General features: G+C 37.9%; 1 protein-coding gene across 2 annotated transcripts; it reads right to left on the bottom strand.

The window, feature by feature from the left end:
• Positions 1-1,950: 1,950 nt before the first annotated feature.
• Positions 1,951-6,700, bottom strand: LOC110940914 (iridoid oxidase). Of its 2 annotated transcripts, XM_022182480.2 has the most exons (3): positions 6,653-6,700; positions 2,837-3,758; positions 1,951-2,766 (listed from the first exon to the last, which is right to left on the bottom strand). In XM_022182480.2, the coding sequence occupies exons 2-3, from the start codon at positions 3,728-3,730 to the stop codon at positions 2,146-2,148; spliced, it is 1,515 nt and encodes a 504-aa protein (XP_022038172.1). In that variant the 5' UTR covers positions 3,731-3,758; positions 6,653-6,700; the 3' UTR covers positions 1,951-2,145. The 2 variants fall into 2 exon arrangements, with proteins under 2 accessions (XP_022038172.1, XP_035846371.1); XM_035990478.1 differs by lacking the exon at positions 6,653-6,700 and having other exon boundaries at positions 2,837-4,854.
• Positions 6,701-16,592: the final 9,892 nt, after the last annotated feature.

Raw genomic sequence — 16,592 nt, 5'->3', positions numbered from 1 at the left:
TTGAGGGTTCTCGGGGGGTGCAGACATGTGTCTGACCCCCAACGGTGAGATGTTCCCCTTAATTAATGCCCAGCCAGAGAAGTACAGTAATTCAGACGAGATCCTTTTCTTATCGGGCATTTAATGAGCTCTGCTCCCCTGCTTAGCTGTTTCCCGCCCGTTACAAAAGGAAGAGAAACCTTAGTGGACAAGGCAATTCTATTTTGTGGGCCTACGCGTAATTGGGCTTCCAGAAAAATGGTCCAAAGCGGGTAAAGTGGGTTTCCCCACTGGCCCGTCGTCAGGTGGTTTCAACGCTAACCGGTCTTCCAGCAATGCATGTACCAGATCTGAGACGGACTCATCAGATCGACGACCGCTAAGGTAGAGGTTGCGATTCCGGTACGGTAGTTGTCGGCGGCGACCCAAAAATACAACGAAATCTTGCTGGTCACCATTCTCCCTTTTTCACCATTCTCCAACTACACCCTTTCCCACAATTCTTGCCACCATCGACCATCCTGGTGAACAAATTTTGTTTTATGAAATCCACGATTACAACTCAAAAGATAGTAAGCAAGAGAGAGAGGTTGAGAGGCGTAGGCGGTGATGTGGTTGTCGCGGCGGAGTTCGTTGAGATGTGGTGGTGGCTTTTCATCTTCCATATCCGGCGACGGTGGTGGTTGTCAGATAGGTACAAAATCTACGGTTTTTCTCGACGGGGAAGATGTGATGAGGATAGGGTGCGCTCCTATCGCCGGAGAAAACGTACAAAGAAAAGAAAGAGAGAGACGGGTACTACTATATGAGTGATAAGGGTACAACGTTCGGGTGAAATTAGAAGGGTTCCAGTTTGGGAATTTTAGGTTTTCGTTTAGGGGAACTTGAGAAGATGAGAGGACGATGGAGAGAAATAGGACAGTAACAAAGTGAAAATGAGGTAAAGTTTATGACCTGCTTATCCAAATTATTGGAAAAATATTTGTAAAACTGTAAGGACTTCTTTTTAGTTTTAAAACATCTATAAAACGGTAAAAGTCATATCTATAAAACAGTAAGTCATATACAATATTACCTACCATAGTTCAAATGTGTAGGTTATTAAAATAAAATCATAGTCATTTCGATGGTATTTAAAACAACAATTTTTTTTTATTTGAACGACAAATTTGAATCACTAACGGACAATTGAAGTATTATCATACCACCAGCAGAACCACTCAATCATATTCACCTTCTTTAGACAAACCCCCTTTTTTTTTACTAAAACATATGAAATTGACTATCATGTGTCTACAACTTTTTGTGTATGTCATGACTTTTTCTTTTTCTTTTTTCTATTTGCGTTGCAATACCAAGTGGCAGGACCGTAGTGATACTGTAATGAAGCCAAACAAACGGTTGCAATACCGCATGGCAAGACTGTAGTGATACTATAATGAACCAAACACAACTATATCAAGAGCGAATTCCCACCGCGTAGCAACACTTATTTTTATATACATTTTCAGTTGGTCTGCGTTTTGACATAGTATACGTACGTTTTGACATCATTAAGTCTTAATGCAAATGCAATGGTGATGTAGTGGGTAGGTGGAACCCCATTGAACGAACAACCTGTTTTCGATTTCTTTTATTTTACATGGTATAAATTCGATTTACTTTAAATTTTGATCCAACACAATGCTTATATATGTTATATTGAGTTATATCGGATACGACAAAACAAACGTTTTTATATTATTGACGCATTACATAACGCTTAAACTGGTCCATTCGATATTTGCAATATACCCGTGCCGCAACGCGCGCTGGACGTTGTAACTAGTTATTATTTAATCTCGATGATATTTTAGTTTCTAATTAATATATGTGGACATATAATTTTTACCAATTATTATGAAGAATAATCCCACCCTACTTTAGTTTCATATATTTTAACGAGCAACATATAAAACTTTTCCACATAAATTCAAACAAATCTGGATTTAATTCAATTCGGAAAGCATTCGTTAAAATTCAAATAAATAATATTTTATTTTACAATACTGACCCTTGGTTTTCTATTTTCCTTCTCTACTCTATACATGCATGATAAAGCTTTTTTCATTTGAGGTACATTTTTATTTATTTATTTAGTTCGATGCATATCTATCATATGTCCATTTATAATGGTTTAGTTATAGGTATAGCCTTTAACGGAACAGCTTTCCTAAGAGTTATCCCCATTCTTTCACTCATATCCATTTCCGTCGCTTTAAGTCCATCACCTAAAACCCAATCAAACTTGTGCAAAAGTGTACCTAAAGCAAGTGGAAGCACCCGTGACGCGAGGGGTATAGCCGGACACATTCTTCGACCAGAACCAAATGGTATGAAGTCAAAATTTTGCCCCTTGTAATCAACATGAATCTTGTCATTTTCCAAGAACCGATCTGGTCTGAACTCGGATGCATCTTCCCATGTTCTAGGGTCGCGCCCAATTGCCCATACATTCACAAGCACTTGTGTTTCCTTGGGGATATTGTACCCTAGAATCATGCATGATTCCATTGCCTTGTGAGGAACTAAGAAAGGGAGCGGCGGGTGAAGCCTAAGAGTTTCCTTGATCACTGCTTTTAGGTAGGGAAGATTTTCGATGTGTTTCTCTTCGAGCTTTTCATCACAGGAAACAACATTTCGCACTTCGCTTTGTAATTTCTTGTAAGTATGAGGGTTGTGGAGAAGTTCTGCCATAGCCCATTCTAGTGTACTTGTGGTCGTGTCAGTCCCCGCGGTGAACATTTCCTGTTATATCGGTTATATAACAAAACGAAAGCGCTTATTAAGGAAAAGAAGTGGGTTTTAGAATACTTACGAAGACGATAATGTTGATAGTTGTCGAAGAGAAGACAGAGGGCTCGTGGACACCATCACCACGATACTCCAAGAGCACATCTAAGTAATCTTTGGTTCTCTTATGGAGCGAAGAAGTTTCCATTCGCTCTGTAATGAAGCCTCCGGCTATATGAAAAGCTTGACGTATATGATTTTGCATGTTTTTACGGATGCCTTGCGGATCAAGCCACTTTAAAAGGGGCATGAAGTCAGATACATTTGGCTTTCCAGCGTATTCCATGACCTTTCCGGCATGGTAAAAGAATTCTGCGCCTATCTTCGAGTTGGGATCCAAAAGATCCTTGGAAAACATCAAGTTCCCTATCAGATTAAACGCCATCAGGAAAAAAGCCCTACCCACGTCGATGCTTGTTCCACTGGCCTCCTCTATAGACTGCACCAATTGGTCGATGCACCTTGTACGGATGCTGGAAGTGGCATCCAGGCGGCTGTTTAAGAAGAACTCTGTAGTGCTGAGTCTTCTCAACAGTCGCCACTTTGCCCCGTATTGGGCGGTAATCATGGACCCAAGTTCGTCTCCAAAGTCTCCTTTCATACACTCGTAGACCTTTCGGCCCGCGAGCACCACGTCGTGGTTCTTGAACATCTCACGTGCTGCCTCGCTGGAGGAGATCACAACCGTGCACATGGAGCCTAGCCAAAGGGTCATCACGTTGGGGCCGTGAACAAGAGCCAGCTCTGCAAATGACTTGTGTGGTACTTTCACAAAGCCTAGCTGAAAGATGTTTCCCACCACCGGCCATGGTGTTGGACCAGGTGGTAGCTTGTCCACGCGACGACGCTGCAGATAACCCCATCCAAGCCATGCCAGTGAAGAAAGTAAAACAAATCCCACAAGCTTCAGATATTCCATTCCCTGCTGCTTTTCTTTCTTAATCACCCTAGAAAACATTTTTTTGTTATGACCCAAATACAAACTAAACTAAACTAAACTTGTTTTTTGTTTTACTAGCTAGTTTTGGCTTGTTCATTATTATTTATGTATATGTTGGCTCCGTTAAAAAAAGTACTATGACTAAATTTCTTACAATTTTTTAGACCCAAAGATTTCATATACCCAAATGTAAAACTGAAAAGAATTCATAACCGAACAGAATCGAACCCTTTGTAAAAACCTAAACCGAATCTTCAAGTCTGAGCGTGAAACCAACCTATTTACAACCGAATAAGTAACTACTGTTTCCGGGAACAATTTGATTATTATCTATGTTTTATTTCAATCATCCTTTGATCTTTTATTTAAACCGAATATTAATAATGATTTTAACAAGTGAGATCTTAATTATATATGTAAAATAGATCACTAGATATAAGGCTTTAAGACCAATAGGTCCTTGGTTCGATTCCCTTTGCTAGGTTATGCTTTCAGATCATTTTATAATATTCTAGTTTTATTTTTAGCACTTTTAGAATTCAAATCGTACACTCAAATCTATATCTTTTTTTTCATCATGAGATTACAACCCTAAACTACTTGAGAATGGACATGTTGTGTATGCACCATTGCACCTTATTACCAGCCCCTAGGCTACAATTTGGTAGTTCATTCTAAATGTCGTCACGATTACAAGAAAAACGTTCAATAGGACTATTGAACGACTATACATGTGCAACACACACACAATATATGTAGGGTAGGGTTCTAGAGTAAACACTAGGTTGAGAGTGAATTGTGTGAACTAATCTGGGCCATTGAATTACATCATCTAGAGATTTTTAAACAATGATAAGATTGTAATTATAATGTCCTAACTTCCCTTTAAGATAATTGACAGAAGGGCATTTGCGTCTTTTGTAAATTGCATTTATTAAACAATATAATCAAAATCCCTAAAATCTCGCAAGTTTCCGTATATACAAGATGCAGAGCTGTTAGTGTATACACATGTGTACAGTCTCGCTAGTATCAGTTTATACAAGATACACAGATGCTAGTTTATACACATGTGTATAGTCTCGCTAACTATTAGTTTATACAACATACACAAGTGTTAGTTTATACACATGTGTACAGTCTTTTATACATCTGTGGATTATATTTAGAAATGGTTACATATGTATATATTAACAACTTATAGTATATTATGCATGCACACAAATAGATTCATATAAAAATTATGAAATTAATGAAAACAGAACATATCACATGTATACAAAAAGAAATAACTCCATCACATATTCAAAAAAAAAAAAGTTAATGCCTATAAATAATTACAATTTCAATCTCAGAGAAATTTTTTCAATATTTATTGAAAATTATAAAAAGTTAAAGACAATATATTATGATATCCATATATACGAATAATAAAAGAAAAACAATATATTCAACTTAAAATTAAAACAAAATCTATGAATAAAGAAATGATGGAGAAATAATTAAAATTGAAAGAGAGAGAGAGAGTTAATAGATGAGAAAATTAAGTGATTTTAATTAAACATACCTAGCTAATGTCAATCTTACCCTTTTAATCTAAAAAATGATCAAAGCCAAAATTAGTTCACTCAGTTCACTTTCAAAAAATTATCCACTCTTGAATCTAATCCTACATAGGGAAATGATCCACTAAAAAAGTAGATTTTGCCTAAGTAGTCAAAGAAGGATTGTGATGATGTCATATGACAATCCATATAAATAGGAAGTAAGGACATTTTGGTCCTTATAAATAGGAGTGTGAAAATGACATTTGGCACCCCTTTTGTTTTCTAAAAAATACAACAAAAAATCCAGTACAAAAAATCTAGCACAAAAAATGCAGTACAAAAAAATATAGCACAAAAAAATCTAGTACAAAAAAATATAGCACGAAAAAATTCAGCACAAAAAAGAAATATAGTACAAAAAAACCAGCACAAAAATTGAGAAAAAAAAATTTAAGACAAAAAAGTTCAGCATAAAAAATTTAGCACAAAAATATAGTACAAAAATCCAATACAAAAAATGTTATACAACATATAAATACAACAATTTTTTATGGGTTTTTTTATAGTCGTCATAGTTTATGTAGCAATATGGTACTCAAATTAAAGATAAAAAACGCTCGATTTTATGGTGAAATTTTTATGAAAAAATAATGTCGTATAAAAAAGTTATGAACGTTTAAAAAATGAGGTTGAAATATGCATGTGGAGAGAGAAAGTCAATAAATAGGATTTTTCTAAGATACACTTACACTCCTCTTTTTTCCTACATTTTCATCTTAACTATTGATTTGAAAAATGAATGGTTAAAATTACTTTTCATCCTAACTCTGGGCTTATAGCTCAGTGGTTATGGGAAATGAGGAAAGACTCCTGCCCTTTGGTCTTGAGTTCGATTCCTGATCCCTCCGGGTTTTACCGGTTCTTCATTGTTGTGCTCTCAGGCGGGTGAAGGGTCGGGTTTTCCCCGGAACTGGTGGCTTGGTGGGCTAGGGACTCCGTGCATGCAGGTTGGGCAGTCATGGGGCTACCTTTCGGCCAATGGGTGCCACGTACGGAGTACCCGGCGTTGCTTAAGTTGGACGTTCAAAAAAAAAGATTATTTCTCATCCTATTTAGGCAAAATGAACTTTTTATTTGATCTTACCCCATATAATATATATTGATATAAAAATTTTCCTACATTTTCATCTTAACCATTAATTTGAAAAATGAATGGTTAAGATTACTTCTCATCTCAAAATGAACGTTTTATTTGATCTTACCCCATATAATATATATTGATATAAAAATTATCAGTTAAGACACTAATATAATTCGTTGCTCATTAAAATGACGATCAAATTAAGTAAGTTACCTTGATCATATCATCATATTGTGTTATGCTGCAATACTTCTTTAAGAGTTATTTGATTATTGGAAACATAGATGAAGCAATTGAGGTATTTATAGACCAAATCATATGGCATGCTGAGTAATTAGTTATTTAATATCAAGCCACCAATCACATGATTCATAAACCAAATTTTATTAATTCACATAGTGACAAAGTTATGATCATTTTCTGTGAGCCATATTGTACTTTATTATTTGTTATCAATAATTGTTCAATTATTTCATTTTTTTTGTTTTATTAGAGTTATCTGAAAATACGGTGCCACTTTGTTTATACATTTTACTATTATTAGGTTGTTTTCAAAATATACATACAAAACTTATACCCTGATGTTTAGTTGATGGCTGTATCTTCATGCGTTAGTATTTTTAAAAGACATTTATAATATCTTGTTTTAAAGGACAGCTTGACAACAACGTACACATTTGTAATAATATTAGAAAATTCGGAGCATAGAGAGATAATATTACTAGATATAAGTGTGAGAAGCCGTTTTGATTGTTATAAAAACAACTTTCTTCTTGAACTTTTTGGTTTCTGTAGGAATCCGTTCGTGCAAAAATAAATAAAAATTTATTAACTTGAATTACTGAACTATTACAGAATGAAACTGAAAATAAAATTACAATTACAACTTTCTTCTTGAATCTTTTGGTTTCATTTATCGTCTTTGATTAACTATTGTGCTTGAGCCATTTGATTGTACGCAAAACTTTATCGCAAAACCCTGATTTATTGTACATGACTCACTTGTGATTTTTACTCAAAGTTGCTCTTTTCAATGTTGCAATACATAGGCTCAGATCTGCAACAATGGAACCTGTTTTTGCCCAACCCACCATGGCTGCAATCACAGTTGCAAAGTATTCATCAAACTCCAAAGAGAATCTCCAAACACAACAATTGCCATCTAGATTGCCCAGCTAAGATACCGATCATAGTTGTTAATAGCGAATAGCGACAAATAGCGATAAGGTACCTATATGCTACGTAGCGAATAACGATAAATCTTGTCAGGACTTATGTGTTCGAGGTCCGGTAGGCGACCTTTCAAGTCTTGACAATCATACCCTAGTCCAAATTTGTTAACTAAACAAATTCGGACACTAAATAATCAAACAAACAAATTCGGACCTTTTACATAAATTCGTACATGACTTATAGTGACAAATTCGGACCCTTAGCAACATATACCATCCGAATTTGTCATACAATACAAAAGACAAAATATAAAAGACATAAACAATTCATCAGTTACAATTTAGACCCTAAAGAATCTTCATGAAGCAGAATCCAGCATTTATCATCAACAGGTGCATTTGCAGTAACTTACTCTAAGAAACCACCTACATCTCACCTGAGCCTCAATTCACTTGAGCATACCACCTCATCTCATCATTTAAGGCCGTTGTAGGTTAATGCAGAGGTGAACAAAAAAAACCGGTTTGTGAATGTCACACCACGACCCGCAACGGAATAGGTGACGAGGCATGATTGGGTTGACTTGAGAGCTTATGACTTGCTATTACGAGTTTTAAATAATCATTAATGCATAACAAATGTTTTCATAAAACAGATAATCAAAATAAAACAATTAATACATGAAACATTTCTCATAACAATAGACACATTAATCAGTTTCTTGTTAACTAAGGCCCACCCTATATCCATTCTTCTCTTCATACATGTTCACCTGTATCATGTGTAAAATAGTTTTTTGGTCAACAAAGGTTGTGAGTGAACCTTATTGTTATTGGAAAAATAATATGTTTAAGTTTGATTTATTGTGAAAACGTGCGTTAACCAATATAAGTAAATATGTTTGCCCAAAAACCGGTCTTGCCGTGTCTAACCCAAAAGAAAACACACATTTTAACTCTTTTATACTTTGTTTGCAACCAAGTGCAGCGATTAACAACATGAGGCCGGGATCGAACCCGGGACCTCTGAGTCCGTTACAACCACCCATACCACTGGTCTGCTCCCTGATAACTCTTTTATACTTTGTTTGCAACCAAGTGCAGCGATTAACAACATGAGGCCGGGTTCGGGACCTCTGAGTCCGTTACAACCACCCATACCACTGGTAAATAAATTCTTTACAGTTGTTTATATATAAGAAAAGGACATGATGCAGCGAAGAATCAGGGCCGGGACTCGAACCCACGCCCTGTAGGTGTTTGTTCAACACATTAACCACTAAGCCATGATATGGACTTGGGCTATTTAACATGACTCACGATGTTGTCTTCTTTGATAGATTAGAACCTATCCGAACACCCCATTAATTTTGTTTTCTTTTTATTTGTTCATGATATAAACCTTTCATAACCCACTATAACTAAATAAAAAAATGAACAAGACCATAGGACGAATTGGTGAGAAGAGGTATACCGGCAGTGAGAACGATGGGGGGTTTTGTAGGAACCGTTCGCGTAATAATAAATAAAATAACAAATTTTATTGCTAGATTACAAAACAGAAATAGAGAAAGCTGAACACTAAATACAATTACAACTGAAATAAATAAAATACAAGACTTGGAGATGAAGAAGATTGGCTGAGGCACGTGTATCCACGCTTCCCTTAAAACAAATTCCGAGTCTCCCAGGAGCATTCGTTTTGTTTCTAAGGGTACAACAGCTGGAGCAGAAGTACTGCCGGAGTTCGCCTACAACCCGAAGGTTACCTTGAGAGCAGCAAGAAAAGATCAGAAAACTCTAGAGAGAAAGTAGAATAGCTGTTGTGTAGCTGGTATTCGTTGGTGTAATCTGCAGCAAAGTATGGAGCTGTATTTATACAGCTCCCGATATGAAACAGCCAAAACCGAATTAAATGAGAGGTTTAAATTGCATTAAACGTCTTCAATGCAATTTAATACGTCATTTAATTCTCAGTCATAACCGTTTGACTTGGCAGTTTCGTTGCTGAAGTGTAACTGCATTTCTATTGAATGCTAGAAGCTTCTGCGCGCGCACGCAATAGACACTGGTGCGCGCGCGTCCTTGCGCGCGCAAGTCTGCACGCTTATACGCGGTGCGTCCAACTGGCTCACTGCCATGCGTGCATGCGCCACCCTGACTTAGGACCATGCGCACATGCGCCACCCTGACTTAAGACCATGCGCGCGTGCGCCACCCTGACTTAGGACCATGCGCGCGTGCGCCACGTCACCTGTGAGCCTCTATTCTGGTGCGCCGCGCACGCACAACAGGACCCATGCACCATGCGCAACCGCGCGCCTTCATGCCACGCCACGCGCTTCAAACCCGCACGCTACTTGGTCCTTGCAGCCCCTGTGATCAACCACACGCACATGGTCAAAAATACAAAGGCGGCTCTCAAGCGGCTCGCGGCGATGCGAGCGTGCGAAGGGCAAAGTGCGCCATCAAAGCGCCACATTGCGCCTCATCGCCCACGCGCGCGAGCGTGTGCGAGTTAGGGTGCTCCGCACCCTTCGCGAGGACACTAGTGTGTGCTTCCATGAAACAATAAGGATGGAGAGTTCCACCTTAAATACCCATTTAAGTTCCATCTCTCCTCCGATGTGGGACAAGGTGCTACTTTCCCTTTTGTTTCAGCTTCAATGTTTCAAACACCCAACTTTGAGCATCGATATCTCATTCATCTTAGCTCCGTTTTGGACGTGGTTTAGTTCGTTGCGAAGCTCTTGCAACATAGAACGCAAACCCACAAATAAATATATAAAACTCGCTCATTTATATTTATTTCTAGTCCAAAATAGGAAAAAAAATATTTTCCTATATTTGTAAAAAATGTTATTTTCACCTATTTTTCCAACAATCCCCCACATGAAAAAAAATGCTATTTTCATCAAATTTCCAACAATCCCCCACGTGTATGGAAATGGATCTTTTCCTTACACTTTTCAACGATAAACTTCGACAGTTGAGTATTTCAAGATAGGTAGGTTGTCACCTTTGAACCTTCTTTTGTGAAGGGCACTTAGCTTACTAGCGGTGTGTAGACGCGATGTCCTTGAACATACCCCCATTTTTGTAAACGACAATACACTTCACACAATACTCTCCCTGGTTTGGCCAACTCCTCATTGTCGTGTCCTATTATGTACCTGGAATACTAGCCTGGTTCTGCGAGAGCTCTAGGATTTGCGCACCCCACAGATCCATTTGAAGCGACCCCACTTCTCTCTAACATAGGTGATTCCCCTGAATCATTAAAAGCATCATGGTTATTTGATTTCCCGAAATCATTAACCTTAATATGCTTAACCTCACTTCATGTCACTGATTGGAATGGACTAGGAAGTATATATAACTCCCTTTTATTTAGTTTGGGGTACTCCCCCACATTGACTCCGTTTTGGTAATATGATTAAGTTGTCCTATTGAACTTAGATCTTGGGATCTCCAGTCAACTAAGTTAGGTTTCCCTCATATTCCCATTTACCACGGGCTTTAGTCCCATTCCTCTTGACGACGTTTCTACTAACTCTCTGCTTAATCCTTTTGTAAACGGGTCTGCAATGTTATCCTTTGATCTCACATAATCAATTGTGATAACACCCGTTGAGAGTAGTTGTCGTACCGTGTTATGTCTACGTCGCATATGCCTTGATCTGCCATTGTACATCAAGCTTTGAGCTCTACCAATCGCTGATTGGCTATCATAATGTACACATATGGCTGGCAAAGGCTTTGGCCATCTTGGAATATATTCCACGAATTGACGTAGCCATTCCGCCTCCTCGCCTGACTTATCCAAGGCGATAAATTCGGATTCCATTGTGGATCTTTCTATTATCGTTTGCTTAGAAGACTTCCAAGCAATAGCAGCTCCTCCAAGTGTAAACATGTAACCACTTGTTGATTTGGAATCTTTATTATCCGATATCCAGTTTGCATCAGTGTATCCTTCGATCACTGCTGGTTGTCGGGTATAATGCAGTCCATAATCTCTTGTGTATCTTATGTATCTAAGCACCCTCATGATAGCTTTCCAATGATCCGCGCACGGATTGCTTGTGTATCTACTTAGCCTACTCACCGCGTAAGCCAAGTCGGGTCTAGTACATGTCATTAGATACATTAGACTGCCAATAATTCTTGAATACTCTAACTGAGCAACTCCATCACCTTTATTTTTCTTGAGATGTTGGGAGGTATCAACTGGAGTTCGAGCTACACTCGTGTCTCCCGGGTTGAATTTTTCAAGAATTTTATCCACATAATGAGATTGACTTAACACAAGACCATCTTGGGTTCTTATGATCTTTACTCCAAGAATCACATCAGCTAAACCCATGTCTTTCATGTCAAATCTCGCTTTCAACATGCTTTTAGTAGCTTTGATAATTTTATCATTACTCCCAATGATAAGCATATCGTCTACATAAAGGCATAAAATCACATAACCTTCATTTATGTCTTTGAAATAAACACATTGTGGATTGGAATACACCAACGACACCTACAGAAGTTCGTTCTTTTCTTGGTCTTGCTGGTTATTATGGACGGTTTATTTCTAATTTCTCGAAGATCGCGGTTCCACTCACTGCTTTGACTCAGAAGAATAGGCCTTTTGAGTGGGGACCTAAGTAAGAAGAAGCGTTCCAAACGCTGAAACGAAAGCTCTATGATGCTCCTGTTTTATCTCTGCCTGAGGGAAACGATAATTTTGTTGTCTATTGTGACGCGTCGAATCTAGGACTTGGTTGCGTTCTTATGCAACGTGGTAAAGTCATAGCTTATGCGTCCAGACAATTGAAAATTCACGAGAAGAACTATATGACTCATGATCTTGAGTTAGGAGCTGTGGTTTTTACGCTTAAAATCTGGAGACACTACCTCTATGGAACGAAGTGTGTGGTTTTCACAGACCACAAAAGTCTCCAGCATATTCTCAATCAGAAGGAACTGAACATGAGGCAACGACGTTGGGTTGAACTCTTAAACGATTATGATTGCGAGATCCGCTACCACCCTGGTAAGGCGAATGTCGTAGCCGATGCGCTTAGTCGAAAGGAACGAGTCAAGATTCATTCTGTTCAAACTCTATCAGATATTCAATCTCGTGTTCTTCAAACTCAATGATCTTGTGTGATCAAAGACTTATTGAAATACGAACTGCCGCTTCAATTTGAGCTTAAACTCGAAAGGAAAGACGATGGTTTACTCTATTTTGAGAATCGTTTGTGGATTCCGAATCAGGACGATCTTCGCACCTTAGTAATGGATGCATCTCACAAGTCTCGATATTCTATCCATCCTGGTGCTGATAAAATGTACAAGGATCTTCGTACCCAGTATTGGTGGCCTGGTATGAAGAAGGATGTTGCCTTGTATGTATCGAAATGCCTAACTTGTCTCAAATCAAGGCGGAACATCAACGACCTTCTGGTTTGCTTGTACAACGAGAGATACCTTTTTGGAAATGGGAGAACATTGCAATGGATCTCATCACCAAGTTACCGCGTACGTCTAAAGGTCACGATGCTATTTGGGTCGTAGTTGACCGTTTGACAAAATCAGCTCACTTCTTACCAATCCGTGAGGATTTCTCTACTGAGAAGCTTGCCAAGATCTATGTAGACGAGATTGTATCACGACATGGTGTTCCTCTAGATATCATTTCCGATCGTGATGCTCGATTTTCATCTCATTTTTGGAAGACCATGCAATCTGCTTTGGGAACCCAACTGAATCTAAGCACTGCTTATCATCCCCAAACAGATGGTCAATCTGAGAGGACGATTCAAACTTTGGAGGATATGCTTAGAGCATGCGTGATAGACTTTGGTGGTAATTGGGATTCTCACTTGCCATTGATCGAGTTCTCATACAATAATAGTTATCATGCTAGCATTAAGATGGCACCATTCGAAGCTCTCTACGGTCGAAAATGTCGTTCACTTGTCTGTTGGAATGAGACCGGTGAAGCTCAACTTACGGGACCTGAGATCATTCTTGAAGCAACAGACAAAATCAAGAAAATTCGCGATAATCTTGTGACAGCTAGAAGCCGTCAAAAGAGCTATGCGGATTTGAGACGCAAGCCCTTAGAATTTCAAGTCGGAGATCGTGTCCTACTCAAGGTGTCACCTTGGAAGGGAGTGGTGAGATTTGGAAAGAAAGGAAAACTTGCACCACGATATGTTGGACCATTAAAGATTGTTGAAAGAATTGGAAAGGTTGCCTATCGACTAGAGCTACCTCCGGAGCTTGGAAATGTTCATCCGACTTTTCACGTGTCCAATTTGCGAAAGTGTTTAGCTGATGCTGATCTTCACATTCCTCTTGACGAGATTCAAATTGATGAAACGATGTACTTTGTCGAGAAGCCTGTGGAGATAGTGGACCGTACATTCAAACAGTTGAAGAACAAATGGATTCATTTGGTCAAAGTTCGCTGGGAATCCAAACGTGGCCCCGAGTTTACTTGGGAACATAAGGACCAGATGAAGGCAAAATATCCGCATTTGTTTTCACAAGATTCCTCTAAATAAAATTTCGGGACGAAATTTCCTAAAGTAGGGGAGACTGTGACAACTGTGATCTGTAATCATCATATAATGTAAAACAATGTCAGTTATCAATAAAACATTTTGCTTTGGTGTTATTATATGTGTTTTGGTGTTATTATATGTGCAATTGTGTTTATTAGTTTTACAATTTGATTCGATACCGATTTCAAGCTTTAAATCACTTTCTGGAAGATTATACGCAAACTGGTGCTTGAACGCAATCAGTTTAACGCGACATACACCCCGGAACTGTGACGTAAGCCAAACATACCTTAAATATCCCTTACATAACTTAGAAATAAGTTTCGAAGGATTCGGTATGGCGAAAACATGTTTATTTGAACTAAAGAACTAATTACGACAAAACTGCGAAACGAACGTTGGTGACCGCCCGGATAATATTTAAATCCCACAAATATTCTGTTATGATTAAAATCATATTTTAATCAGGTTTGTGTTGAAAAATAAATTAAAACGCTTAAAAACGTTATTTTTCAAGTTTAAGCGCGTACCGTGTGTTTCTGCGCGACACAGTGCTTTTACTGCGAAACGCGGACAACGCAGCCAGTCTTGGCAACTGAAATTTATTTCAGTAATATTTTGGCGAGTTTATTTTTATAAAATAATAAAAATAAATTAGAACGCCATAAATCGGGATTTGAACGCTAAAAAAAATACCCGGTACATAATTAAACACTTTAACGGAACGGTGTTTAACCGAACAACCGGACATTACCCAGGACACAAAAAATTTTGTCAAACATATTGTTCCTACCTTTCTGAGCTAGTTAGGGTCCCCGAACACCCTAACACACCTTACATTATATTACACAACATAACACTCTAACTAAACCCATGAATTCCAACCAAATCACTAACTATCTAGTTAGAACCCAACCAAGTACCACCCCCCCCCCCTTGAGAACCGGTTACATGGGGCTTCACACCCCAAGATTTTCTTGATTTTTTATTTGATATGCCTTGTACTCTAGGGGACACTTAGTATGATGGACAATAGCTTGATGGGGGATTATAAGAGTAACTTGTAGTCCATCATTCTTATCATCACCATCTCAATTCTCTTGCAAACTCTTCTCTCCCTCTTCCTTGTGTTCGGCAGCCAACAACCAGCCATCATACACCCACCTTCAATCCATTTCCAAGTCATCTCCATACACACAAAGGTGCTACGGGTCATACAACGAAGCTTGGTGCACTAGGAAGTTGAAGGACCGCTCTCGTTTTCTTTTATCCACCACTTTTCTACACTCGAACTCCCCTAGCCTTGTGCTAGTGGTAAGCACTTAGATCCTTGCATTTTACATGATTGTTGAGTGGTTAATGATATTTTGAGATAAAAAAGATAGAAAGCCTAAAGAACTTAAACAAGTCTTGAACATAATCTAGTCTAGTGTTGAAGTTTTGATAAAATAATGAAGTAATCATGATAAATCTGAGTAATACAAACAATAATCTGCTGTAATTAACTTATGTTACGAGATAAATCATTATTAGAATGAATGGTAGTCGTAAGAGTACTTTTCAATGGCACTTATACTACAAAAAGCATGCTGATCTGCATTTTCAGCCGCCTTTAACTGTCTGTAACCAGATCATAACTTAACAAAAAACTGATTTTCTGAAGTCTGGATTTATGTATTATGAAATATGGTTCTAATGGCACTGGAATCATAATTTTTGGACTTCGTTTACTATTTTTAAAGTACCATTTTGTAACAGCAGCTAGAGCTGCATTTTTGCTGCTGAAAATATGCGTCCTTTTTTCAATCATAACTTGAATTCTGTGTAGGGTTAGATCATCAAATTTATACTGTAGATGGTCACTGTTGTCGCCGTGATCCTGCAACTGTAATTATGTCAAACGGACTTACGATAAATTTTAGATGAATTATTCCGTGGACTGCGGTCAGAAAAAGATGAATCTGACTTCAGTCCGGGAAAATGAATTTTTATAAAATGTTGGTAATAAACTAGACCCCGATATTTCTACACAATAATATTTGGTTCGTGTAAGACGTTTTGTAAAAATTTGGGAATTTTTGGAATAAGTTAACCATTTTATTCAAATGTCCGAAAACAGTCCAGTTTCATATATATTAAAACAGAAATGACATAAGTAGTATTTTGCATGTCAAAGTGTGGTTTTTGATTATTAAAAATCATTCTTATTTAATTTAGGGTGGATAAACAATTTGAGGGATTGTGTTAACATTTAAAAACGCACCCGAAGGTGAGTACACAGTTCCCCTATTTTACTGTTTTCAATTATTTTGGGGTGATTCATATGTATCAAAATGATTTGACGTTTTAACGATGGTTTCAAAACGAGTAAGATGGTTTATATTAAACTAATAACAATTTCGATAATGTGAACGA

The sequence above is a fragment of the Helianthus annuus genome, chromosome 5 (genome assembly GCF_002127325.2).
Source record: "Helianthus annuus cultivar XRQ/B chromosome 5, HanXRQr2.0-SUNRISE, whole genome shotgun sequence".
Taxonomy (NCBI): Eukaryota; Viridiplantae; Streptophyta; class Magnoliopsida; order Asterales; family Asteraceae; genus Helianthus; species Helianthus annuus.
The sequence above is the reverse complement of the archived record's forward strand: the minus strand, read 5'-3'. Positions and strand labels throughout refer to the sequence as shown.

What these genes read in the sequence shown, in the direction of transcription:
- LOC110940914 (XM_035990478.1), bottom strand. Translation starts at nt 3,769, where the DNA reads ATGTTTTCTAGGGTGATTAAGAAAGAAAAGCAGCAGGGAATGGAATAT. An exon ending in CTATCAACATTATCGTCTTC is followed by an intron (nt 2,767 to 2,836) that starts GTAAGTATTCTA and finishes CCGATATAACAG; the next exon opens with GAAATGTTCACCGCGGGGAC.